The sequence below is a fragment of the Impatiens glandulifera genome, chromosome 7 (assembly GCF_907164915.1).
Source record: "Impatiens glandulifera chromosome 7, dImpGla2.1, whole genome shotgun sequence".
Classification (NCBI taxonomy): domain Eukaryota; kingdom Viridiplantae; phylum Streptophyta; class Magnoliopsida; order Ericales; family Balsaminaceae; genus Impatiens; species Impatiens glandulifera.
Window position 1 is genome coordinate 46872368 of NC_061868.1, and position 24803 is coordinate 46897170.

The 24803-nt window shown below is 33.5% G+C and overlaps 5 protein-coding genes across 6 annotated transcripts; 2 read left to right on the forward strand and 3 right to left on the reverse strand.

The window, feature by feature from the left end:
- Positions 1–6177: 6177 nt before the first annotated feature.
- Positions 6178–9543, forward strand: LOC124910208 (cytokinin dehydrogenase 7). The gene is made up of 4 exons (XM_047450821.1): positions 6178–7072; positions 7148–7408; positions 7908–8170; positions 9123–9543. The coding sequence occupies exons 1-4, from the start codon at positions 6341–6343 to the stop codon at positions 9439–9441; spliced, it is 1575 nt and encodes a 524-aa protein (XP_047306777.1). The 5' UTR covers positions 6178–6340; the 3' UTR covers positions 9442–9543.
- A 2260-nt stretch (positions 9544–11803) lies between these two features.
- LOC124910295 lies at positions 11804–16856 on the reverse strand. Its single transcript, XM_047450922.1, has 7 exons — positions 16507–16856; positions 15998–16037; positions 15632–15702; positions 14966–15060; positions 13643–13710; positions 12312–12422; positions 11804–12231 (listed from the first exon to the last, which is right to left on the reverse strand). Exons 1-7 carry the CDS (start codon positions 16736–16738, stop codon positions 12078–12080), a joined length of 771 nt encoding a protein of 256 aa, XP_047306878.1. The 5' UTR covers positions 16739–16856; the 3' UTR covers positions 11804–12077.
- Positions 16857–18130: 1274 nt separating this feature from the next.
- LOC124946040 lies at positions 18131–19847 on the forward strand. Of its 2 annotated transcripts, none has more exons than XM_047486595.1 (2): positions 18131–18298; positions 19103–19847. In XM_047486595.1, exons 1-2 carry the CDS (start codon positions 18241–18243, stop codon positions 19702–19704), a joined length of 660 nt encoding a protein of 219 aa, XP_047342551.1. In that variant the 5' UTR covers positions 18131–18240; the 3' UTR covers positions 19705–19847. The 2 variants fall into 2 exon arrangements, with proteins under 2 accessions (XP_047342551.1, XP_047342549.1); XM_047486593.1 differs by having other exon boundaries at positions 18147–18298; positions 19100–19847.
- Positions 19848–20228: 381 nt separating this feature from the next.
- On the reverse strand, positions 20229–21425 carry LOC124945640 (ylmG homolog protein 2, chloroplastic). Its single transcript, XM_047486107.1, has 3 exons — positions 21013–21425; positions 20727–20932; positions 20229–20652 (listed from the first exon to the last, which is right to left on the reverse strand). Exons 1-3 carry the CDS (start codon positions 21337–21339, stop codon positions 20361–20363), a joined length of 825 nt encoding a protein of 274 aa, XP_047342063.1. The 5' UTR covers positions 21340–21425; the 3' UTR covers positions 20229–20360.
- An 846-nt stretch (positions 21426–22271) lies between these two features.
- On the reverse strand, positions 22272–24293 carry LOC124910068 (endoglucanase 16). The gene is made up of 7 exons (XM_047450692.1): positions 24120–24293; positions 23641–24054; positions 23478–23555; positions 23250–23418; positions 22908–23009; positions 22671–22834; positions 22272–22592 (listed from the first exon to the last, which is right to left on the reverse strand). The coding sequence occupies exons 1-7, from the start codon at positions 24291–24293 to the stop codon at positions 22272–22274; spliced, it is 1422 nt and encodes a 473-aa protein (XP_047306648.1).
- Positions 24294–24803: the final 510 nt, after the last annotated feature.

Genomic DNA, 24803 nt, shown 5'->3' on the forward strand with positions numbered 1-24803 from the left:
CCTTCCTCGAACCCCGACGAGCTCCGACGACAAACAAGAGCCCCCGACGAGAATCTCAACTCAAATACGTCGAATGTGAGTTTATCTTCCCCGTTTCTATCCTAGTTCTCCGTTTTATATCCATGCATGCTATAATGGAGGAATGGTTTAGGGTATTGTTTAGGTTTAGGTATGTGTTTAGGTTTAGGTAGTTTTTATTGTTTAGGTTTATTGTTTAGGTTTAGTTTTGGGTTTAAAATGCTTCTGTCGAAGGCTGTTGCAGGGTTTTGGGTTTATTGTCGATGGCGACGATGCATTTTCGCAGGCGACAGTGCATCTGTCGCAGACGACAGATGCACTGTCGTCTGCGAAAAATGTCATATTTCCTTTAAATTAGTGGTATTTACTTTCATTATTCTGACTTATTGATTTTTTGCAGATGGCACCAACCAAATGCAAAAACAAAACTGTAATTGAGAACTTTCCTGGACGTGTTTCATGAAAATCTACTTGCACCTGCTTGTTAAAGACCAAGGACAAGTTTAATCACTTTGGTCTTATGGAAAGGGCTATGAAGAGTCAATTTCAGTATCTATTGAAAGCCCCGACTGTCATTTTCTCAGGAACAATAATCCACCAGATGTTGATCAGGAAAAGCAGCTCCAATTCGAAGGGAATAAGTTTCTTAGTCAATGGTCAGCAGCTTTACTGGGGCATGAAGGAATATGCCTTGGTAACAGGCCTAAATTTTGGAAGATTTCCTGTCATTGAAAACTGGAACGCTGAAGAAATTCCACCTCTAGTCCATAAATACTTTGGTGGCAAAACAGTTGTTAAAGTGACAGATGTTCAAAGTATTTTCCTCAACTGCTCTGAGAAGGAAGATGCATGGAAGCTTGGGCTCATCAACCTTATCTACCAGTGTCTCTTTGGATCTGATAATAGGAAGAGGGTATGTTTGAAGATCTTCAGCATGGTGGAGGATATGGAAATGTTTCTTCAATTTCCATGGGGAAAGGTGTCATTCAATTCAACTTTGAAGGGTATTGACAAGGACATGAAACATCTTCGGCAGCTATATGTGGAGAAGAAGGAAACTTGCAAGGGGAACTGTGATGTTGCTTATACTATTAGTGGCTTCGCCATAGCCTTCCAAGTTTGGACATATTTGGTTATGAAGACATTTGTCCCCAAATTTGCGGATATGATCGAGGAAAAAACATACATGCCCAAGGATATTACTTTTTACAGCCTCCAGAAGCAACACCAACACTAGCCAAGAGGTATCCAATGCCCTTTTCAAATGCAATGTCTTTAACAAGATTCATGAGTCTGAGGAAGAGAAGAGGAACTACTGTGGGGATGACTTTGAAGAAATAGGAGATTACATTTATGATGATTTATTTGAGGTGGATGGTAGGAAGAGAAAGAATGAAGATGGTACTCCCCAAACAAACGCCCAAGAGGAGAACAATTAAAAGGACATCAATTAAGATGATCGAGTCTAGTGATGAATCTAGCGAAGACAGCTCTCGGTCTACTACTCGTGAATCAACCCATGTCCCTTCAGCAACGAGTCCTCAAAAGAAAGAAGACAGTTCTCCTACTAGGCAAGACAAGTTTGACAATCCGGTGACTAAAGCCCAGAATGATGACAAGTTTGATGAGCTTACAAAGGATGTGAAGGAGTTGACAAGGGATGTGAAGGAGCTGAAAACTGAAATGAAGGTAATGAAAGAGGATCAACGGGTTATGTTCAAACACATAATCCAATTATTGGATGAAATAAAACAACAAAAGAATGATGTTTCTACTGCTGATATGAATGATGTTGGGTTGGAGGATGCTGTTGCTGCTACTGATATGAATGATGTGGAGAAGGATTTGGAAATCAACAAAGATGTTGCTGATGAGAATGATGATGTTGATGATCTGCCGAATGAAAAAGAAGATGTTGCTGATATGAATGATGTTGGGTTGGAGGATGCTGTTGTTGATGGTTTGGAGATGATAACCAATGATGATGTTGGGTTGGAGGATGCTGTTGTTGATGGTTTGGAGATGATAACCAATGATGATGTTGGGTTGGAGGATGCTGTTGTTGATGGTTTGGAGATGATAAACAATGCTGCTGTTGTTGATGATGACAAAGATTCTTCTGCTGTTGATGGTTTGGAGATCAACAAAGAAGCTGTTGTTGATGATGATCAAAACAAGGATGCTTCTGATGTTGATGGTTTAGAGATGAACAAAGAAGCTGTTGAAACTGTTGAAACTGCTGTTGTTGAAATTGATGATGAAGAGGCTGTTGATGAAGAGGTTGTTGATGGTTTGGAGATCAACAATGAAGCCGAGCAGAATGAAAACAAAGTTGAAGAGGCTGAAAACAAAGTTGAAGAGGCTGTTGATGAAGAGGCTGTTGATGGTTTGGAGATCAACAATGAAGCCGAGCAGAATGAAAACAAAGTTGAAGAGGCTGAAAACAAAGTTGAAGAGGCTGTTGATGAAGAGGTTGTTGATGGTTTGGAGATCAACAAAGAAGCCGAGCAGAATGTAAACAAAGATGAAGAGGCTGCAGCTGTTGTTGATAAGAATGCTGAGTTGGGAAAGAAAGAATTGGCCACGAAGAAGAAGAGGAAGGTAGTTTTGGCCAAAAATAGGTTGGGCAAGAAAAGGAAGATGAATGAAGAGGCTGACATGGGAAAGAAGAATGATGAAGAGGATGACATGGGAAAGAAGACTGATGAAGAGGCTGAGTTGGGAAAGAAGAAGGATGATGATGTATTGGTATTGACTCCAACAAGATTTCAGGGACAGAGTTTTCGGAGAAAGAAGAGGTCCACACAATTGGGGAACTATACAGATCCTAATGGAAAATCCTTTAAACTCATTGATCCAGTAACTGTAAATTCTCTTTTAGATTATGATAGTGAACTGTTGGATGATTTGAAACAATGGATGAAGCTGGAGGATGATGACAAGATAAATCTGGTTCTTTTCCATGCTGGTCGAGAATTGTTTAACAGAATGTTGAGGCCTCAGAATTGGCTACATGATCAGGTAAGTTTTTGTTGTTGAAACTGTTTTTTGGGTATTGTATTAACAGGAGGTTAAAGAGAAATAGCAGGAAGTGCATCTGTCGCAGGCGACAGTGCATCTGTCGCAGGCGGGAAATGCATCTGGCGCATGCGACAGATGCATCGTCGTCTGCGACAGATGCATTTCCTGCTATTTCTCTTCATGTTCTGTGCTTAATTCATTCGATGCTCTGTGCTTACTTCATTTTCTCGAATCTGTCGCAGGAGATAGATGCAGCATGTTACATTCTTAAAAAAAGAGTTGCCAATTTTCCCAAGACTTATCAACCGATGGATTTCTCAATATGTGACTGTAATGTCTCTACGAGGTTGTCGTTACGTTATTCAAAGTTCTCCAAAAATCCACAAACATACACATTCGACGATGACTTGATTGAATATTTCAGGGGTGATGAAGAAAAATTGATGACTTCTTGGATGATTGTAGATAAGATATATTTCCCTATGAATCTTAATATGAAGCATTGGGTCCTTTGTGAGGTGCAACTACAAGATTGGTGCATCAATGTTTATGACTGCGAACAAGGATTTATCAAAAAGAATCACTATGACAAGTTCATGAAACCACTATGTGAAATGATTCCATATCTCTTTCTATTTGGAACGACCGAGTTTGACAGGATCAAGTATCCTAAGTTCAGTTTGGAAGGAATGTCATATGTTGTAATACCACACCCAAGAGTCCCCAAGTGCACGAAGAGTGGAGACTGTGGTCTTTTTACAATCATGTATTTGGAGTACCTTACTGCAAAATTGGATATATCAGCTGTGACATCAGAGAACATTGTTTTTTGGAGACAAAAATGGGCAGTTAGGTTGTTCCACCATATAATAGACCCATAGAAAATGGACATAATTTAGCTATGTATATTTTTGAATGTAAACCTTATGTATTTATTTTTGAATGTAATTTAGTTTGCTATTTTGAATTCAAATATAATATAGTATATATATATATATATATAATTAAGCACAAAAACATAAATGAAATGCATCTGTCGCATGCGCCAGATGCATTTCCCGCCTGCGACAGTGCATCCCCATCAAAGAGTAGAAAAACACCAACATTCATGTGATCTGCAATTGAAAAAAATTCAACGAAGTCAGTGACAGTGACCAGTCAGTGATAATTGCAAGGAGGAAAATGCAGGGAGGAAAATGCAAGGAGGAAAATGCATCTGTCGCAGGCGACAGTGCATCTGTCGCAGGCGGGAAATGCATCTGTCGCAGGCGGGAAATGCACTGTCGTCTGCGACAGATGCACTGTCGCCTTCGTCACCTTCGTCGGATGTATATTTCACTGTAAAACAAATCAGCCAAGCTCTAAAACCATTATTCCATGACCTAACCTACATCCTAGACTCTAAACAACAAAACCTTAAAACGACGAACGTCTAACCTGAATGTTGAAGACGATCGTCGATGATGAAGGAATGATCCGTTGATGATGAAGGAAGCTTGATGATGAAGGAAGCTTGATGATGAAGAACCTTGATGAAGGAAGCTTGATGATGAAGAACTTTGATGAAGGAAGGACGGGGAAAGGACGGTTGGTGGAGAGGAGGGAAATGGGTGAAGATAGTGACATTTCAGTAACTGAAATGCGCACTACTGAATTAAATTTTTATTTTTTTTTATTTTTTTTTTTTTTAATAAAGGGTAAAACTGACCTTTTGCCTTGGCAAAAGGTCAAAAATGATAAACTTATTAAACACATGTTAAAAGTGGAAATTCCCCTCTTATGAGGGTTATTCCATCAAATTTCCCAGTTGACAAGCTCTAACATTTAGAAACTAAACATAGTTAATGATATAAGAAATTGTCTAGAAATTCAATCTTAACAAATAGTAAAAGTCTCATTGGATATGTAGATATTGAAAAATCGGTTACGATTGAATTAGATGTGACTTGAATAGATTAGGTATTTGATCAAGTGATTGATTAAGGAAGGAATTGTTCAACCAAATAAAATGATTGAATTGAGGACTATACTTTAAAGTAAAAATAAAATAAAATAAAATAAAATGTTTGGACAAGGGGACCATGGGCATTTGACCAATGGAAGAACGACAAGTGTTCATTGATGGGAGAACATTTGATGACAATAATATGACCAATAATAAGTAGAAGTGCATGTCCAGGATAATGCAATAAGGGCGTGTGCAGTAGATCATTACACCGTAGAAATGGATTCCAGGATGGGATGGATGGATGGGGGGACCAAACCAAACTAGCTACTATAACTGGGCTCAATTAAGTTTCCAAAGTGCCTCAACCAGCAACCAACAGATATATATAAATAAGGAACAAACCATTTTTTTAATTTAAAAAGTTCAATTCAAAGTGTTTTTAACAAAAACAAACTAAAAACTTTTGATTTAGTAGATATATATATACAACTTGAAATTAATAAATAAAATAAATTTTGATTCCAACAAAAATTGATGTGTTTATTAGAATGTTCGAGCTTGAGCAACTGAGCTTGTTTAGATCATAATAAGCTTAATACAAAACATGATCATACTAACAATAATCGAGTTGGGGCTTACTAAATATTCACGAGTTTTGTGTATAATCGCGATAATCAAAAGCAAACTTTATTTTTTATTTATTTTAAATGAGTTATACTAAGTTCTTACTTTAGTAGTCAAGAAAACATGCACATTGACAATCAATATAATCTAATTTATTTGTTGCAAATATTCTTATTTATATTGAACAATTATGATAAAAAAATCAACCATGAGTGTGAAGCACATAAATAATTAATGTGTTATAAGATATTGGATTATTTATATAAGTTTTAATTTTAATAATTATGGTGAAACAATAGTATGTTTTTCTATATTTCTTACACTTTTTAGAATTTTGTTTATTGATCGATGCGACTAATATCCGCACTTAACCATGGTTCGCCACAAAACTGCAAATAGGATATTCATCTCTCGAAGAAAGATATTCATATCTTATTGTCGCTAATATAGAAAATACAATAACTTTATAAAAATAAAATTTTGATGTAAAAAATTTGAATTTTGTGAAAAAATAAACTTTCCCCCACTCACGAGCAGATTCGCTATTTAAACTCAAACCCATAACTTGAAATCAGCCCTTTGCTCACTTCCAGCTAATAAAAATAAAAATAACCCAAGATTTGAAGAGAGAGAAAATCAAGAATCCAATTATAGAGAGAGAAGCCACAAGATTTCCTCTGTCCCTTCTTCTTCTTCTTCAGAAAAAAAAAACCAGAAACAGAGAGAGAGATGGTAGCCTTCGCAGAGCATAATAAATACATCAATGAAACTAATAATAACCCAGAAACCATGGAAGAAGACGATGAAGCTCACGATGACGTCATCCCCATATACAACAATTTCGACCTTCAATTGAAAGGAACCATCGATTACAGCCCCTGTTGTTTAGATTCACGCGATTTCGGCGGATTCAAGACTGCAAAGGCTTTAGCTTTAATCAGACCGGCCGGTTCACAAGATATATCAGAGGTAATTCGAAAAGCTTATTGTTCCCCAAATCTGACCGTCGCCGCCGTAGGCAACGGTCATTCAATCAACGGTCAGGCCATGGCCGACGGCGGTTTAATCTTAAACATGCGATCTTTAGATCATAACAACGATGATATTAGAATCGTTAAAATTGACGGAACCGCTTACGCCGACGTATCCGGCGGCGCATTGTGGGAAACGGTTTTGAAATACTGCGTGTCAAAACATGGTTTGGCGCCGAGATCTTGGACGGATTATTTGGGTTTAACGGTTGGAGGAACTCTGTCTAATGCCGGCGTTAGTGGTCAGACTTTTAAGTATGGCCCACAAACGTCAAACGTAACGGAGATGGAAGTTGTTACCGGTCGGGGTGAGGCCGTTATTTGTACGGACGGTCGGAATTCTGAGCTTTTCTTCGCCGTTCTCGGCGGCCTTGGTCAATTTGGCGTCATCACTAGAGCTAGAATTCTCCTACAACCGGCTCCACAAATGGTAATTCCTTACTTTCAATCTCAACCGTCGGTTGTCTCTTAATAAATATTTTTTTATAATTAAATAAATATATAGGTAAGGTGGATAAGATTGGTATACGCTGATTTCGACGAGTTCACTCGTGACGCCGAGTCACTGGTAAATGACGTCACTTTCGATTATTTGGAAGGTTTCGCCGTCGTGAACAGTGACGACCCCGTTAACGGTTGGCCGTCTGTGCCGTTAATTCCCCGCCGTCATTCTTTCGATTCCGACCGGATTCCGCCGACCGCCGGACCTCTTCTCTATTGTCTTGAACTTGCTTTACATTCCAACAAATTGTCGTCACTTGATAAGGTCATCTTTTCTCTCTCCATCTCCACTTGTCTATTTCTATTAGATTTCAAAATCAATGTAATGTAGACACTTTTTTTTTTTTTTTTTTTATAATTAAAATAAGAAAAGAATCTTATTTTTATACTTTAAAAATTGTTACCATGCTCATATTTTAACTTTGATAAAATAAAAAGGATAATAGATAATGTGAGTTATATTCTTGAATTTCCACATAATAAATATATATATATACTATAAATGAATACTATATATGGAATACATCTTTTACTTTTTACCAACTCTTTAAGGTGTAACATAAGGTATATGGAGGACCCCACACGCCATTATTGAGGTCTTGTTTGGTGTTGATTTCATGAAGAATCTCTAGGCAATCAACCTAGAGAGATATGTATATTTGATTTTATGTTATTTTTAATTAACTTTATTCATTGATGTATAAAGATTAATATTAGTTTTGATTAGTTGATAATTAGAATGTTTTTGGAACATGTTAATATAGATCATGGAAAAGGGGACTAAAGGATTGAAAAACATCGAGGGATTGAGATTCGAGTTAGAATTAGATTACTCGGAATTTCTACTAAGAGTAAAGAAGGCGGAAGAACATGCAATTAAAAACGGCACATGGAACTCACCTCATCCGTGGCTAAACCTATTTATCGCCCGCAAGGACATATCTCATTTCAACCGAACCGTGTTCAACACAATCCTTACACATGGCGTAGGCGGACCTATGCTCGTTTACCCTGTTCGTCGCTCCAAGTAATTTCTCATTTCTATCTTTGGTAAAAAATATTTAAACATGTGTCATTAAATAATAATACCATATTTTTATAAAACAACATCATTTTTCAATTCAAATAAAATTATTTAAATAACTTTTCAATTATATTTGAGTGAGTTATTTAAATAGCCTTTATCCTAACAAGACCTTATGAAAAAATATATATTATTAAAATTAATTATATGATAACATCATGACCCTATCATATCTTCTCAGTTGGATTTGATATCATCATCATACAATTTAATATCTATAATAAGACAAAGTTTAATAATAGAAAAAAAGAGAGATTGTTTTTCATTAATTAATAATAAATTCGGATATGTGGTTTATTATTATCATGCATTTTAGGACATACATGAATTATCTATTCATATAGGATATGTGGTTTATAGTTTTCTTAATATATATATATAGACCTAATTTAAAAAATAATTATTGTTTTTTTTGTTATATATTTAGAGTTATAAATATTAATAGTTTATTTAACTAGCTAGCTAGATCTCATGAATTTAGAAACAAAAATAAATAAGTAACTCCATGTGTACAAATCTATACTAGTTTTCAATTTCATATAAAATTTCAATTTTATTTCAAATTTTAAATAGATAATAATAATAATAATAAAACATTAGGGCATAAATAAAAATAAATCTAGTATGAGGAATTATTTGAAAATGAAAAATAGTCTTAAAGGATTTATTTAAAGTTGGGTAGCCACGTGTCAGCATTTCAACTAGGGCGTGACTTGTACAGCATAGTTTGAATCGACATCTGGTGGCCACGTGGGCATGGGCCCAGCACACAATGACTATTACTATTTGTGTCCTCAATTTAGCTATAGTAAAGTAGAAAATGACATGTTTGTTTTTTTTATTTATAATTGTGGAAATTAAATGAAATCATATTAAATTAAATTGGAATTAATAGGTGGGATGATCGAACGTCTGTGGTGATTCCTTCCGACGATGACGACGAGATATTCTACTTGGTTGCGTTGTTACGGTTCAGTCAACCGTATCCAGAAGGACCTCGATTGGAAGAAGTGTTGGATGAAAACCGCGAAATAGTAAATTGTTGCATTGAGAATGGCTACGATTTCAAGCAGTATCTTCCTCACTACGAGTCGGAAATGGAATGGAAACGACATTTTGGGATTAATGGTTGGGAAAGATTTGTGAAGCTTAAGGAAAAATTCGATCCTAAGGCTATTCTTGCACCGGGACAAAAGATCTTTACTAGGAGTTAATTAATTAATTCGATCATTTTTAATTACTTCACATTCTTATATATTATATTTGTCATTTCTTATTTCATCATCAATATCCATTATTATATTGTTCTTAACCTATTTTGCATAATTTGATAAACAATACCCAAAAATCATTACAAACTATATAATATATATAAATATATAATATAATCAAAATGATGAAAAACTTGTACAAAATTATATGTAGGATGAAGCATTTATATGAAAATCCAATTTCAATTAATATTTGCTGAATATATAAAAAAAAAACCAAATTTATTTCCTCATCTATTTTATTACTAAAAAAAGAACATATACATACTCGAGAAATATACAAACACAATCGAAATATATGATAATAAAATGAAACGCCAAAGATTTGAGAGTATTATTTTATGATAACAAATCTGATCTGACTAAACGTAAACCTATCTCAAATTTGAGTAATAAAAGAGAAACGAGACACTTTTTAGATACTTTAAAATTGTTATAAAGCCAAATGACCAGGATACTTTTCAATTTAATTCGATAGAGATTTATTTTATAGAAGGAAGAAGTTATAAGTAAGAAGAAGAAAAATAAATCATAATTAGGTTTTCATTTCTTTCTCTCTAAATTTGGGTAATTAGCCAATGATGAAATTATTATTTGAGATTCTAATTAACTTTACCAATAGGGGCTTAAAATCTCATGTGGCTAAAAATATATTAAAGTTTGTGAGTAATTATAGTAATGAAATAGTAATTGGGTGAATAGTAATTAATTATATAATTATGAATTGTAATAAAGAAATTAATTAAGATCAGGTGTGGGCAGGGAAGAAGAAGGTCAAAAAGGTTAAAAAAATAAAATAGTATCAGATTCTCCAATCACTTTACTTTCACTTCAGTTCATGTAAAGATCGAAAACCGAAGATATCTACTCGGTTATTTCCCCATTTCACTTTTTTTTTACTTTTATTATATAATTATAATTATATCTTCTTTTAATTATCTTTCTCTCTCTCCACCCCCATGAAAAGGAGAGAGAAAGATTGGTAAATGTGTAATTCAATCTTCATGCATGCACACGTACTTTTCCCCTTTGTCTCATGATATGTACTGTTAACTAATTCTTAATTATCTATGCCTTCTTCATAACTCAATATTGTAATATATTGTGAAATAGAACTGAAAATAATGGGAAAGAATTATATTTAAGATCAAATATCTCGACTTGAATATATTTCAATCGCCGTCGATAGTGGGTGCGGTGGTTGATTAATAAGACAAATAATGTCAGGCCTAACAAAAATACCATATTTAACGTTAATTTATTACAAATAGAAACGAGTCACTAACCGATATTTTAGAGATTATGAAAATACATACGTTGCTAGTTGGGTGATGTATAATAATAAACAAATTAATAGACAAATGTTGAATGCGATGGTACGTAATATTGGACCTTTTGTTTTCTTTAAGATTGTCAATTTGAATTATAATTGTGGAGAGCCTAACTTCATAGTTATTGACTTATAATGGCCGTTAAGTGTGACTTTAATCGATAACTGGACCATGTATGTTCATTTGAATAAAAAAAAATAGTTAAAATTTTGTATTTTAGCTTGGTATTAATTGATTTAATGACTTGTATGTATTTTGTTGGAATTTCATAGTTTGGAGATGAATTTGTATATAATTTATTTGTGAGGAGCCAATTTGTATATAATTTTGAGATTTGAGACAAGAAATATACAGCTGACAAGTGTTGAGTAAGATATTAGCTGTTTCCATGAATGGGACTTTACAGTTGGCAATTATCAATTAATTTAATTTGCAAGTGCCCCCAAAAGCTCACCAAAAGCTATGATTTTTAACCCTTTAAATTTCTCAAACACTTTTTTTTTCTTTTCATTTTTGTTATGATTGGATGATCGATTTAACGTTTATGTGTCACACTTTGTCTCATAGCTAGGGTTAGGGTTTAATCGTTTTTGTATCGCTGCATTTTCATGATATAATAAGTATGCATTAAGAATAAATTAGAACGAACTAATAGTCATCACTTTCATATAAAAAGAAATTGAACTGTTAATACACAATAAAAATAAGTATAGTGAAAAGAGTCGACTTAAGATCAAAACATCACGAATTCAATTACGTTCTTTGGGTTTAAGCTAGCGAGAGATCCATTTATGACTATGGGTGTCATAAGTATGGTGAATTTTAGTAATAATTTGGAGAATGACTATTTATTTATAGGTTATCTAATAATTGAAGTTATTTATAAAAAAAAAATGAAAATAAATAATAATTGGTCCAAAGGAACAAACCCTAGAAATGGGACCACCCTACTAGTCTATGAATAGTTTTATAGATGAAGACAACAAACGAAATCTGGCACACCAAAATGAGCTTGTCAAATGTGTTCTTGTCAACAGGTAGCTTTACATTCCAATCATTTTATTGTCCAAAAATTAAATAATAAACTTTATATTATTAGGAACCAAACAATCCAACTAAGGTCTTGTTTGATTCTTTTTAGTGGTTTCTTTCCTGTTAACAGAATGATAGAATCTCGGGCTCTACGTTTTGAATCACAATCGAGAAGTTCATACATAGATATATAGAATGATGGAAGGTTTTACAGGATCATGACAATATAGATTCCAATTGTTGTATCTCGGGGTCCATTTTTTCAGGTGCCATTGTATTTGTATATGTATCTTCATCATCCGAGGACATATATGCATCGGCTATAGCCTTCCCTTTTTCCAGCACGCCGGGAGGAACAGTTTGAATAAGGCTGTAAGTGTAAGGAAAGTTTACAATTCACCCACATATAAATATGTTTGCAATTTAGAAATCTATTAATACAAACTTTACCTTTCCAAAGCATCAACAGCTTTGTTAATATTTACTTTCATTGATTCTGTTGAGGCTCCTCGATCGTTCCTCGAAGCGCGGAGAAAGAGGTTGTCGAGTTCCTCCAAGGCTCTTCAGCAGGGAATAAGTATTACAGTTTTACTTGTCATTACTTACAAGGGCATGCTCAATTTACAATAAGCATATTGAGAGGATACTTTCATTTTGTTAATTTTTTATATTGCTTAACATTCAATTCTTGGGGGTGGCATAAATTCAATAATCTCTTAAACTGTAAATGTTATTAATACTTGTTTAAAATAACTTACATAAACCTAAGTATGTAATATCAGCAAGTGAACTACCTTATATGGATTATAGCTTTAATAGGATCTTTTCAGTCATATTCTTGCATTTCTAGCAGTGTCTATAACATGTGGTTAGTTAAGGGTTAGGTTTGCTTTGTTTAGGATACCACTAGGGGGTGTCACATCAATACCTTCAATAAGCATTTAAGCATATTGTGGCCCAACTTGATCAAGACTTTTTAAACCTATACCCATATTTAAAAAAAAGATAAAATTATTATTCACACAAAAACAAAAGAGCGAAAAAAGGCTACTATCATGCCATCATCAAGCAAAACAAACAACTAAAACAAACAAAAAAGAAGAAAAAATAAGAAGAGGGGAAAACCTCTTGACAATCTAGATGCCATTCTCGAGTGCCAAAGGCAGAACATACAACCGACAAAGGCTATCAATTAATCATCACGTTGACAATATTATATTGAAAATCTATAGACTTTTCCTCCTTGAAAAAGAATAGCAATTAGCCAGCTTGTGTGGCCCAAATCATGTTATGAGGAGTTCAATTTTATGTAACCGTGTTTGGTTGAAGAGGGTAGGAGGTTGCAAATTAAAGTATCTAACTTAGATTAAAATAAAATCTACCTAAAGGAGGCAAACAAGTAAATGAATATATTGAAAGAAGATTGATTTTATATATGCTTAACCAACTCCTAATCTTCAAGAATAGTTTGGAGTTTGTTTGATGTGGGCTATTTGGGATTATCTTCAAATAACTCACTATCCAATCAACAATCTAATGATGAATCACATCATTCAAATCTATGTTTAAAAAAAATATATTCATTATATTTTTATACCCTTAATGTCTTTTAACTCAAATAACCTGGTTTTCATAGCCTACAGCAAACAGGATTATTTGAAAATAACCACTTGGTTATTCAACTAACCCCAGATCAAACAAGGCCTATGTATTACATATTCATCAATCTTATTGCAACTATGTGCTTCACAATGTTGTTATTGATTTAGAGACGATCATACCTGAGGCACTCCTCAACATTGTTGAAAGCATTTTTAGTGTTTCCAGACTCAGAAGCATATTGTGCTACCTGTGTAATTCAGAATATCTTATTCCTAAAAAAGACGCAGTGTGATTAATAGATATATCTTATAATCACAAGCCCATAATTGAGTTATAAAGGCATGCCAGATGCAAAATAAAACCTCAAAGTTAGGACAACAGGTATATCTAGATCATTCGAATTCAGTCACATACAATTTCTGGTGACAAATATATGACTTATGGATAATATTATTTGGTCTATCAGTTCCTCTTGCAGCTATCTTTTTACCATGGGTTTTCCATAGTGCTCTTTTATTTACTTATGAGATACCCAATGTAGTAGCAATCTGCTCAAATCCAATCACATAGAATTCTCCTCAATATTATCATATTAGATTGGTGATTTGGTGGACTGTTTTGGTGTACATTTTCTTTTTCATTTGGACGATGATTCGAAAAAATCTACATTTAGTTATATTTGTCAAAAATAACACTTATCTATAAAATAATACGGAATATGGATGATGATCCAAAAAGTATAATTGTTTACTAAATGAAGTGAAATTCAATACTATAATGCAGATCATGATACAAAAAAAAATTCTTTATATACAATATGAAGCCAAAAATAATCTTATACAAACAGGAAAGAACAAAACTTTCAATTTTAACTTGGTGATTTTCCAATGAGATCGATTGCGACAGATATATTGTAACAAAATACCAGTTTCCAAATAGGCTCATTATGGGATATCAATATAATCCCATAAATCTAGGAGTATATGATATGTGTATACATGTTTTGTATAGGTTAAGATATTCGAATAGCATAAGATCAAAATGCCTTAAAAACCAAGCAATCAATTATGTCCCAGCTTTTTTCCTATATAGTTACAATACTTGCAGGTAGTTGCAGCCCCAATTGATCAATACAAAAGGCTTTAATTCGCAACAATATATAGAAACACAATGTTATCTAAATTGGACCACATATCCAAGAAGCAATATGTGAGAATTGAGAAACCTAACATCTCACCCTGAAAAGGCAATTTAATATGAAGATTCTTTCTAATTCTTGCAAAGCTATCTTCCATTCTTTTCTATTGCCCAACAATTGAGGATATTTGCGCTCAAGTTAATGAAGATAAAAAACTTACGGCTACCAAAGATTGGAAGTCCTAGATTCCTTTAAAAACCTCTAAATAAACTAGTGTATTCACAATGACCATCCAAACACAAATTCTTCTTCAATTTGTAAAATAAGTAGATTGTAATTGGAGGGTAAAAACTATAAAACTTACTGCACGAATATTCACACGAAGAGATGCTGCAGGACCAGAACGTAGTACGTTCCGACAAGTGGAATATTCAGGCTTACTAGCTTCCAAAGATTTCCCTGAAGTAAAATAATCACGACGTTAATTTAACTCTTGCTGTTCAGAAGGATTTTTGAAAAATATGAACTTTGTCAATACCATACTCTGCCTAGCCTAGAACCAAGTGAAAAGAAAAATGAAGAAATAACATGAAAATACCGACGAGAACTGATCATTATACAGCTTAAGGAAACACTGAAACAAGCATCATTTTCATAACAAATGAATGTACCACTTATATCTTCAACAAGGGAATAAATGTTTTTAGCTATCACTTTAAGCAAAATCCTTGTTAAGATTCTCAACCAGACATTTAATTAGTTAAACATTGAAGTGCTACCTTATCACAACATTGAAAATATCAACAAATATTATAGTTGATAATTAGCTTGTTTGAAATCAGCAATTTTTGGCATTCACCTCCTGTTGGTTCTATTTTTTATCTGACATAAAGTTTACACATTTGTCAATATTGAAAAATAGACAGAATAACAGTCAGTTCTATGATTGTTGCTTCCAAAACAGACTAAATATCTCTTCTAGACTAAGAAAATTCATGAGAAAGAGATTAAATCGAAGAATGGGATTTACCTAATTCTTTAATCTGGATCTGAGTCAATATAACAGCAGGAACATAAGTCTCTAGCGGGTCAAGCTTTTTTCTAAGAAAATCTCAGATAGATCAGATCAGAAAAATAAAGCTAAATGGTTGTGGATCCTAACAAAGCTTCACAAAGAACACGGTCAGGATTAAGCATAAAATTTTGATCCCCACAACCTCCACAATTTTAAACTACTTATTACGAGTCATAATAGTTAAACAAATATGGATTTATTTAGACAAAAGCAATTTCAACCTCTACATCCATTGAAAACTCCATCTTTATCGCCTTGTTCCTGTTTCCACATACAGTAAAATTGAGAAAAGAACTCACAAAGTTATGATCGCGAAATTACCTCTTAAGATACTTGTCTAAAATGGTGCCAGCCATTACATCTGCAAGAGAAATGATGATATATTACTCTTGTCAACTCTTCATCCAATCATCTTAACCCACTGAGATAGATCTAGGACAAAATCATCACCATCATAGCTAATGATTCCATGCAAAATCACTATCAAAATCTTAATCTACATAATAATACTCCAAGTTTCTTTCCAATTGCTTTTTCCACAAATTATAGGTAACCCAAAACATATGAAGGATAAGTATTAAGAACCACATTCATCATTTCAAAACTACAGTACTTTCCTACTAGCATAACTTAGAAGAGTTGGAAATGTAAATGTAATAAACCAATACTTCTGGACAACACTTTCCTTCTTATATGTTCTCCTATGAGAACAATCAACTCTACCCTATTAGTTATTACTTCTATCAAATGTCCCAAGCAAAGAAACCCAAAAAAAAAATGCATAAAGTATTCTAATTGCAGAGATGGGTAGGGAGGAATTGAAAGCATACGATGCGGGGCAGAAGAGATGAAATGAAGGAAGACGATAGAGATGGAGAACAAACGTCGACTCTCCCCCTTCTTTTCTTGGTTTGACATCGTGCAGCTCAGTCTCAGTCTCACTATGGAAGGTTGGGTTGTCTGCTTTCTCCATTCTCGTCGGCCCAATTTGATCACTTGAGAACATCGCTGCAAAGTTGCATTGGAAGGACCTGCTCCAAGTTGTGCGCACATAGCCGACATTTCGACTTAACACAAAGACTTCTTCTTTCTTGTGGGAAAAAAAAGAGAGAGTGTAAATTGCTGTCGTCGTCGTCTTCTCGTCTTATCCATTTCCTCTTCTCCCCACCATGTCTCAACGATGCCCGCAATGACCTGAAAAAAATAAAATAAATTATTTTACAAATATATTATATATATTTTTTATTTTTCTATAAATCCATACATAAAATAAAAACATTGTTTTAATTAACTAAATATAAAAATAAACTTTTTTTATAAGAAATTCTTCCAAAATAACAATTAAATTAAAACAAAAAATTAAAGTGAAATAAAAATATTTACAAAATAGAAATATAAGGAAAATTAAACAGATTTTTTTTTTAAAAATAATATATACTTAATGTAACTCTATTTTTAAAAAATAGTTAATCTAAATAATCCATTTTTGTTTGAAGGGGCAAAATTGAAGTGAAGAAATTTTGAATTTATGCCACAAAAATTTATATGAAAAATTGTTTTGTTGAAATTAATTTATTCTCTTTTATAATATTTTTCATTTTAATAAAAATATTTAAAATATATAATATACATAAATAATTTATGGCTTATTTGTCAAATTTGGACTCTTTATTTGATTGAGATTTAAAAAAAAAAATTCAAACCTCATCATTTGGGACTACATTAAAATTATAAAAAATAAAATTTTATTGTTAAACAGAAGAATGGATAGTTATTTAATTTATTTATCTATAAATAATAAATTAATCAGTTTGAAATAAAATATCTTCAGTCATAAATTGTATATTTGAAAGAATCCCAATTGACACAAATAAGTAAAATCCAAATTAACAATTTGACTAATAATTTAGGGGAATTTGACGAAATGACACTAAAAATTGTCTTATTTGACATAAGTGTCAAGGCATAAAATTAAATGCGTTGGTAACACTATTTTTTTTTATTTTTGAGACGATTTTGTCTCTGTCACAATACGTCTACAATCGCGAGACGCAACCGGCAATCGCGAGACGCAATTTTTTTTTTTTTTCGTCTCGCGATTGCCGATTGCGTCTCGCGAATGCCAGTTATGTCTCGCGATTGTGAACGTCTCACAGGGGCAAAATCGTCTCAAAAATTAAAAAAGTGTCATCAGCGCATTTAATTTTATGCGATTGACACTTATATCAAATAAGTCAATCTTTTGTGTCATTCTGTCAAATTTCCCAATAATTTAATAAGTTTAAAGATAAATTGTATATTTTTAAACATATTTTTTTTTAGTTATAATGTAAATTTTAATATTTTCCTATTTTAAGTTGAAGTAATGAATTTGAGATAACTAAAATGAGAACAGCCGCGAAGGAAGAGAATAGAAAGATGAATGATAGTTATTGAAATAATTTTTTAAAAAAAAGGTAGATTTTGATATAAGTCAGTGGTTTCTTTCTTCACAGTTGGTCCTTCCCTATTATCATCGCTCCTCTCTCTTTCTCTCGTGTGCAGCAGTTGCTACTTGCTCTACAATGGCGATGACTACGTGGATTCTTCTCGTCCCTATCATCCTCTCCGCTGCTTTACAGAGTGAGTCACTTCACTACTTTCTCTCTTCTCTTCTCTCGCAGATTTTACTTTTAATTTACAGCATTGACCTGCTTCTTCGCTAGCTAGCTAGCTACCTAATTTATCAATCAATCAATCAATCTGATTCAACAATACCTAATCTCCTCCTAAACAATGAATCTTAGTTAGATGTTGTAGCCAATGTATCTACCAGATCTCTGCTCAACTGCATTTCTTCTATTTCATCGATCTAACGGAACTTCAAATCTCTATATATTACTTACTTCAATGGCCGTAGTTAACCAATTCAACTCTCGGATCGATCTCTTCCTCCAGGACCTTAAGATGTATCCGCTTTGGTAGATCCACACAATCTACATACTCTTACGGTTACGGATTACTCTCATGCATGCCGAACCTTAATTAATTGAGATCTTCATTATGTAGATGTGTGCAAATTCAATTCGCTGCTTTGTTGCTATAAATTTGGACTTAGCACACCAGAATTTCTTTATTGTTCTTGCCATTTTAGAGATGCGTTCTGCGCAGTTAGGCATTTGTATCACTTAAAGCATAGAATAATGCATATTCTTATAAAATCTTTGGTCGATTGAGGAAGAAGAACAAGCTAGCTAAATTATGCAGAGATTCATTAACAATGGCATCTATACTTGATCTGTCATGCTTACCTGTTTCCATTTGTTTTACCTATTATGAACAATCAGTTGACCATATTAAGAATTTTGATTATTGCTCTTTGTCCTTTTCAATCTTCTTGACTTGTTTGTGTGTGTGTGTGTCTTTGATGATGCTATTCAAAAGCAGCTAGAGGAAAAGTGACAGATAATCCAGCAGATCAGCTCGTAGATGTATTGAACAGTAACAGGACAAACCATAAACAAGCAGCATTATACGATAATCCGGGTTTGGCTTGCTTAGCTCTGCAGTACATTAAAGCGTACGAAGGAAACTGCGACGAAGTAGGAGGGTCTAACGCTAAGAGACCCCAAGATTCTGCATTTGCCGATACTTTTGCACCAAACTGTGGTGTACAGGTCTCGACCCTTTCTCAAATTACTGGTCGGTTGCTTGGATGTCAGACCAAATATGTTGTTCCTTCTCAAGCTTTCAATGATATTCTGATGAAGAACAACAAGAGCTTGGAGATTCTCTATGATAAGAACCACACTCAGGTGGGTGCAGCTGTTAGTGGATCGAACCCCAGTTCTCCCTATTTCTGGTGCATTTTATTCAGCAATGGACAAACCAACAGCAGCTTTGCTTTGGAAGGTGGTGTGGTGAAGGTCACTAGACCTGGATGCTTCAGCGGTGCTAATGATGTTTGTAGTGGCGCTTATCGGTTTGGTCGTTTCCTCTGGCCTATAGGAGTCGTTATTGCAATGATTTTTAGCGTTGGTGTAATGTAATTGGATGTCGAGAAGTGATCGATTTCCTGTTGATAGTTGAGTTTGCACTTTGTACCACGTTCTCTAATTGGTAACTTGTTTTGTTACCAATTATTTTTTTCATGATGATCATAATATGCTACCTTTGTTATTTGTTTGTAAAAGGAAAAAAATTCAAATTTTAAAAGTAATTTGATATAAATAAAAATGGCAAAATTGTCCATTTATTTTTTCTTTTCAAATTCACAATTTGGAGTTCTATATTGTAAACGGGATTTTGCATATTCATATCCAGTTAACTTATTATTACTTGATATTTATAAATAAATAAAATATTTATATCGAATTTTAGTGAATTAAAGGTTTCTATGAAATTCGAGTAATTAAATTAGTGAAATTGATATATTATTTATTTATAAATGTCACCTCGATAATAAATTAAGATTTTGTACCGAAATTGTGAAGTTTGAAAAAATAGATTTGATCTCAATTCGACAATTTAGATAAAGCAAAATAATAATAATTTGTGGCCTAAGAATCCTAAATGAAAAAGTATGTATCACTCAATTAATTATCTAAAAAGAGAAGATTTAAATAGTGTAGGAAAGTACCCGTTTTACAAATAGACTCAATTATATATATAAACTGATAGAGATATTCAATCATCATCATCATCATCACCTGGTTCCAGCTTCATGACCACCATTGGAGCTCGTTCGATGCATCCTCTTTAACCACTTCTCCTGTGACGAAGTAATAGCTTTCGGCAATGAAATTTGCGGTTGAGCTGTTATCGTTGAAGAAATCGTACTAGTAGCAGTAGTAGAAGGGAGTTCGGCAGGCAATGCAGATGCAGTGCTTGTTAAAGCATTGAGAACAAGAAATGCCAAAATAGGAGAAAGATCCAATGTCCCTCCAAGTGGTGGAATAATACCACGAAATATATTCAAGTATGGATCACACAGCGTGCTGTTCATCATATAAAAAACAATGTTCATACCAAAATCCAGTTCAATTGATCAAATATGAACGTACATACATACCTGAGAGGAGAAACAATGGCTGGAGGAGTATTAGGAAACCAAGTTAAAACGAGTCTAACAACTAGAAGAGTGTTGTAAATGTTGAGAAAATTCATAACTCCATTAGAAACAACCAGTCCAGCGACCGAATCCCCTGGCAAAATCGCCGCGAAATTGTGATTCGAAGACAGCAAACTCCTTCTGCGGTAGTTCTTCTGTTTACAGATCTGTGATATTACACATTATATATAATCAATTGAATTGATGATGATGAGGATGATAGATTAGTAGCGATCTGTATGTATACCTGGAGGAAATTGCGGAAATTGGAAGGTAAGGAGAAGAGGTTTATGAGTAAAGGATTGTTAGGGGAAGCGAATTCGGATAACATGTGGAAGCATCGTTCGGCGGCAACGGAGAGGATTGTGGTGGCGTTTAGGTTTAGGTTTAGGTTAACAGGTTTGGATGGATGGATTGTAAGAAGAAATGGATTTGGTTGAAAGGTGAAGAAATTAGGGAATAGTCTCGCTAAGCCGTTGGGGATGGGATTGCTAGCCACCGACACCGCCGTCGACGGCGCCGCATGTTTGTTGTTGTTCTTCCTCCACACTTCCACCGCAGAAGGAGACTCCATTGACAGTGTGTGTGTGTGTGTGTGAAAGAGAGAGAAGCTTTTCAGAGCTCAAATGGAACAGATAAGGATTCGTATCTCCTCCTCCTTCGCCTTATGCAGATTTCCTTTTTCTATTTATTTTTTTTCATCTAATTTCATTTTCATTAATTAAAAAAAATAAATAAAAATATGCAATTACAAATATCTGTCCACCTATCTCTATTTTTTTAACTAATATATAGTGATATATTTTTTTCAAAACAAATTTGTGTGTACAATTCTATTATTTAATAATAATTATTGGCAAATGAATGAAACCGATCGAACTAAACTAATGTACATAACCAATATTCTAACCAACCAATGAATCCAAATTAACAATTTGATATTTTATCGTACCGACTTCAATAGTTTTATAGTGTATTTCGATTACAAATCGAACTAACTAAATTTTTTATCCACCTAATCTAAATAGATTAAAAAAAATAAAGTATTCAAAACTATTACGTACCATATCAACAAAAACACAAGAACAATAAATATCGTCACAAAAGTATTGTACATACTGTAATCCAAAAAAAACATTAGAATAATAACTAAAAAACTAGATACGATAAGCTCAAAGAATGTCGTAAAAGTCACGTTGACAGCGAAATCAAAGAATGTTAATCAAATATAAAAGTCATGAAAATTCTATTTTTATTTAATAATCTTTCAAAAAAAAAACATTATACAAATTAATGACAATGATCTATAAATATAGTGTCCATGGGCCTAATTATTTTCTAATATTAAAAACCACGTAACCCCTAAAAAAAAGCTCAATAGTAACTATCTTCCTATATTACACTATGATAACAACATTGAAAGAGCACTCATTCTACAATATCATGCATATACATTTTAATGATTAAACCTAATTAATTTCTAGCCTCTAAATTTTAAGTAATAAATCAAGAACCGGCAAGCTTAGCAAGAACTCCAATAGCAAGTGTATTAGTATAAGTAGTAGGTTCGGTCATGGAAGAATCGGATCGCTTATCATTAAATTGATCATTCTTGTCCGGTCCGCCAACGATAGCCCCGGTTAACTCATTAGGGTTAGGACCATCGACATTATACCATTTTGTGAAACTCATGCCACAATTAACGACCTCTTGTGTAGACATTTTCGGAACCGATGCACCTCTGTGATGAGCTTGTAAAGGCGGATTCTCGCCAAACCCCACCATGTATGATCTTTTTAATGGGTTATCCCCTAGTATGTAATCCATCTGAAGTTCATATACACATTTAATTAGTTACATTTATTCAAATTAAATAATTCATTCATTAATTCATTAGTTATAAACCTGTTTCTTTGCAAAGGCCATGACACTGGCTGAGTTGAATGTGGTGGCGCCACAAGTGACTTTCTGGTTGTGTTGCGCTAGAACGTCGCTGTATACGCTGAACAAGAAAGCGGTTCCTGTAACGTATTGCAAATTCGCTCCATCTCTCAAATGGATTAAACCGCCTGTAAAATAAAATTGTAAAAAAATGATTAACCACATTATAACTAGATAAAATGTCACAAAAAAAACAATTACCAGCAGTCATGAATACTTGGTGGTATGGACTATCAGGATGAACAGAGCATATATAACTGTCAGCCTGATCCTTGAATGAGTCTAAACTCTTCTCACCTTGATCTAAAAATATCTGAAATAAATGGAATTAGGTTTATGGCCGCGTCAAATTATTAGATATTGGGTTGGTTTGAAAATTTTAAAACAATTAATCAAACAAAATTGAAGAATATGTCAAATTTTCTTCATACATTATAACATCAAACTGATCCAAAACCCTATATTGGACCATATATTCGACAAATGGATGTTTTTAAGTTCGAATTGGGTTGATATATTCAAACATTTCACGAATACATAAACAAAACGAAAGAAGAATTACTTTAGCGAGGAGAATTTGGGCGCCTGCATATTTAAGATCCCAACTAAATTCTTGAACTTGTGCAGTTAGTGAATCCTCTTGTACATATTGCAAATATGGTGCTTTCTTTGTAGCTATGTATAACCATGTTGCAGCCCACAACAATTCGTCCTGTCATTTCATTTCATTTAATTTTAACCAAAACAAAATTTGAAAAAAAATGAACTTACATTATAACCAGAATAAGAGCAATAAAATGGACATTCTCCATCATAAGTTCCTTTCTTACTATTAGCAAATTCAAACACCTACAAAACCCATATCATCAAATTATTATTATTATTACCCAATATTCAAATTCAAATATTACAACTAAAAAAAGTATGTACAAACCAATTTAGCCTTATTAAGAAGACTATGAGAATAAGCTCGGTCTATTCTTTTAAAAACAACAGAAGCAGCAGCCAAAGCAGCTGCAGTCTCCCCTGCAATCTCTGTTCCAGGATGACTCTCATCAATCTGCAATACGGTTCGCGGTGTTTGCATATTCTCCGGTCCAACCCAACATTGATGATCCTTATCGGGGTCACCCACTTGAACAAACAAACGATTACGCTTAGAACTTGCTTTAAGAAGATAATCTGTCCCCCATCTAATGGCATCCAAGGCATTATTAAGTTCTCCTGCAGACTTAAATTGAGCCTCATAAGCATAAACTCCCCATGCCAATGTAGTGACCGTGAATGCTAATGGCAAACCATATTTCACATTGTCTCCTGCATCATAATACCCTCCAGCAAGATCTGCCTGAATTTCATTTGTTCAATTTTCATTCATTGTAAAGAAAAAAGGAAGAATGTTAATATGTTTACATGGGCTAGTTTTCCATCATCAAGAGCTGAATCGCCTCTCCAAGAAGGTCTATGATTTGGTGGAAGTTTTCCAGATCTTTGAGCTTCAAGAAAGATTAATGATTTGGTGAGGGCATCTTTGTAATTGAAATTTCCTTCAACATCTATGATCAAGCAGCTGATCAAGATGATCATGGCTGTTGTCTTTGTCCATAATCTCTTGCAAAATATTCCCATATATTATTTTTATTTTTTTTTAAGTATTATTAGTAGTACTATAATCTATTCAACTTGCAGCATAATTCAATCTTCTAAGTTCAAGAGATAGAGATATTTTAGGTATATATGAATATGAATGGAGGGAGGGAAAGAAGTTATATTTTGGAATTTAATTGGATGGAGAGGAGAATAAGCTGCCCCAAAGGAGTCAATGATTCTGATTACTTCCATTATTTGGTTGGTATTGCAATTTCCACACCAACAGTTCTAATTTTTTTATATTATATATTTTATTTAGGTTATCAGATCATTCATATATATGGATTATATTACTAATTTACTAGCCTACCTATAACTAGGAAAATTGTAATATGTATTGTAAAAGATATAAATAAATATTGAGCATCTTTAAAAACATATTCATGAATTGAACTAAAAAATATTATTAAATAATTAATATATATATATATATATATATATATATAT

Bases quoted from the DNA above. Each gene is read 5' to 3' on its own strand.
- LOC124910208 (XM_047450821.1), top strand. From the start codon at position 6,341: ATGGTAGCCTTCGCAGAGCATAATAAATACATCAATGAAACTAATAAT. The intron at 7,073-7,147 runs GTAATTCCTTAC...ATAAATATATAG, and splicing joins TACAACCGGCTCCACAAATG to GTAAGGTGGATAAGATTGGT. The intron at 8,171-9,122 runs GTAATTTCTCAT...TGGAATTAATAG, and splicing joins TACCCTGTTCGTCGCTCCAA to GTGGGATGATCGAACGTCTG.
- LOC124910295 (XM_047450922.1), bottom strand. From the start codon at position 16,738: ATGTCGGCTATGTGCGCACAACTTGGAGCAGGTCCTTCCAATGCAACT. The intron at 16,038-16,506 runs GTATGCTTTCAA...TTTCTCTTGCAG, and splicing joins CATCTCTTCTGCCCCGCATC to ATGTAATGGCTGGCACCATT. The intron at 12,232-12,311 runs GTAAAGTTTGTA...TTACACTTACAG, and splicing joins GCTGTTGATGCTTTGGAAAG to CCTTATTCAAACTGTTCCTC.
- LOC124946040 (XM_047486593.1), top strand. From the start codon at position 18,241: ATGGCGATGACTACGTGGATTCTTCTCGTCCCTATCATCCTCTCCGCT. The intron at 18,299-19,099 runs GTGAGTCACTTC...GCTATTCAAAAG, and splicing joins CCTCTCCGCTGCTTTACAGA to CAGCTAGAGGAAAAGTGACA.
- LOC124945640 (XM_047486107.1), bottom strand. From the start codon at position 21,339: ATGGAGTCTCCTTCTGCGGTGGAAGTGTGGAGGAAGAACAACAACAAA. The intron at 20,933-21,012 runs GTATACATACAG...GTAATATCACAG, and splicing joins ATTTCCGCAATTTCCTCCAG to ATCTGTAAACAGAAGAACTA. The intron at 20,653-20,726 runs GTATGTATGTAC...TATGATGAACAG, and splicing joins GCCATTGTTTCTCCTCTCAG to CACGCTGTGTGATCCATACT.
- LOC124910068 (XM_047450692.1), bottom strand. From the start codon at position 24,293: ATGATCATCTTGATCAGCTGCTTGATCATAGATGTTGAAGGAAATTTC. The intron at 23,419-23,477 runs GTAAGTTCATTT...ATGAAATGACAG, and splicing joins GCTCTTATTCTGGTTATAAT to GACGAATTGTTGTGGGCTGC. The intron at 22,593-22,670 runs GTTTATAACTAA...TATGAACTTCAG, and splicing joins TGGCCTTTGCAAAGAAACAG to ATGGATTACATACTAGGGGA.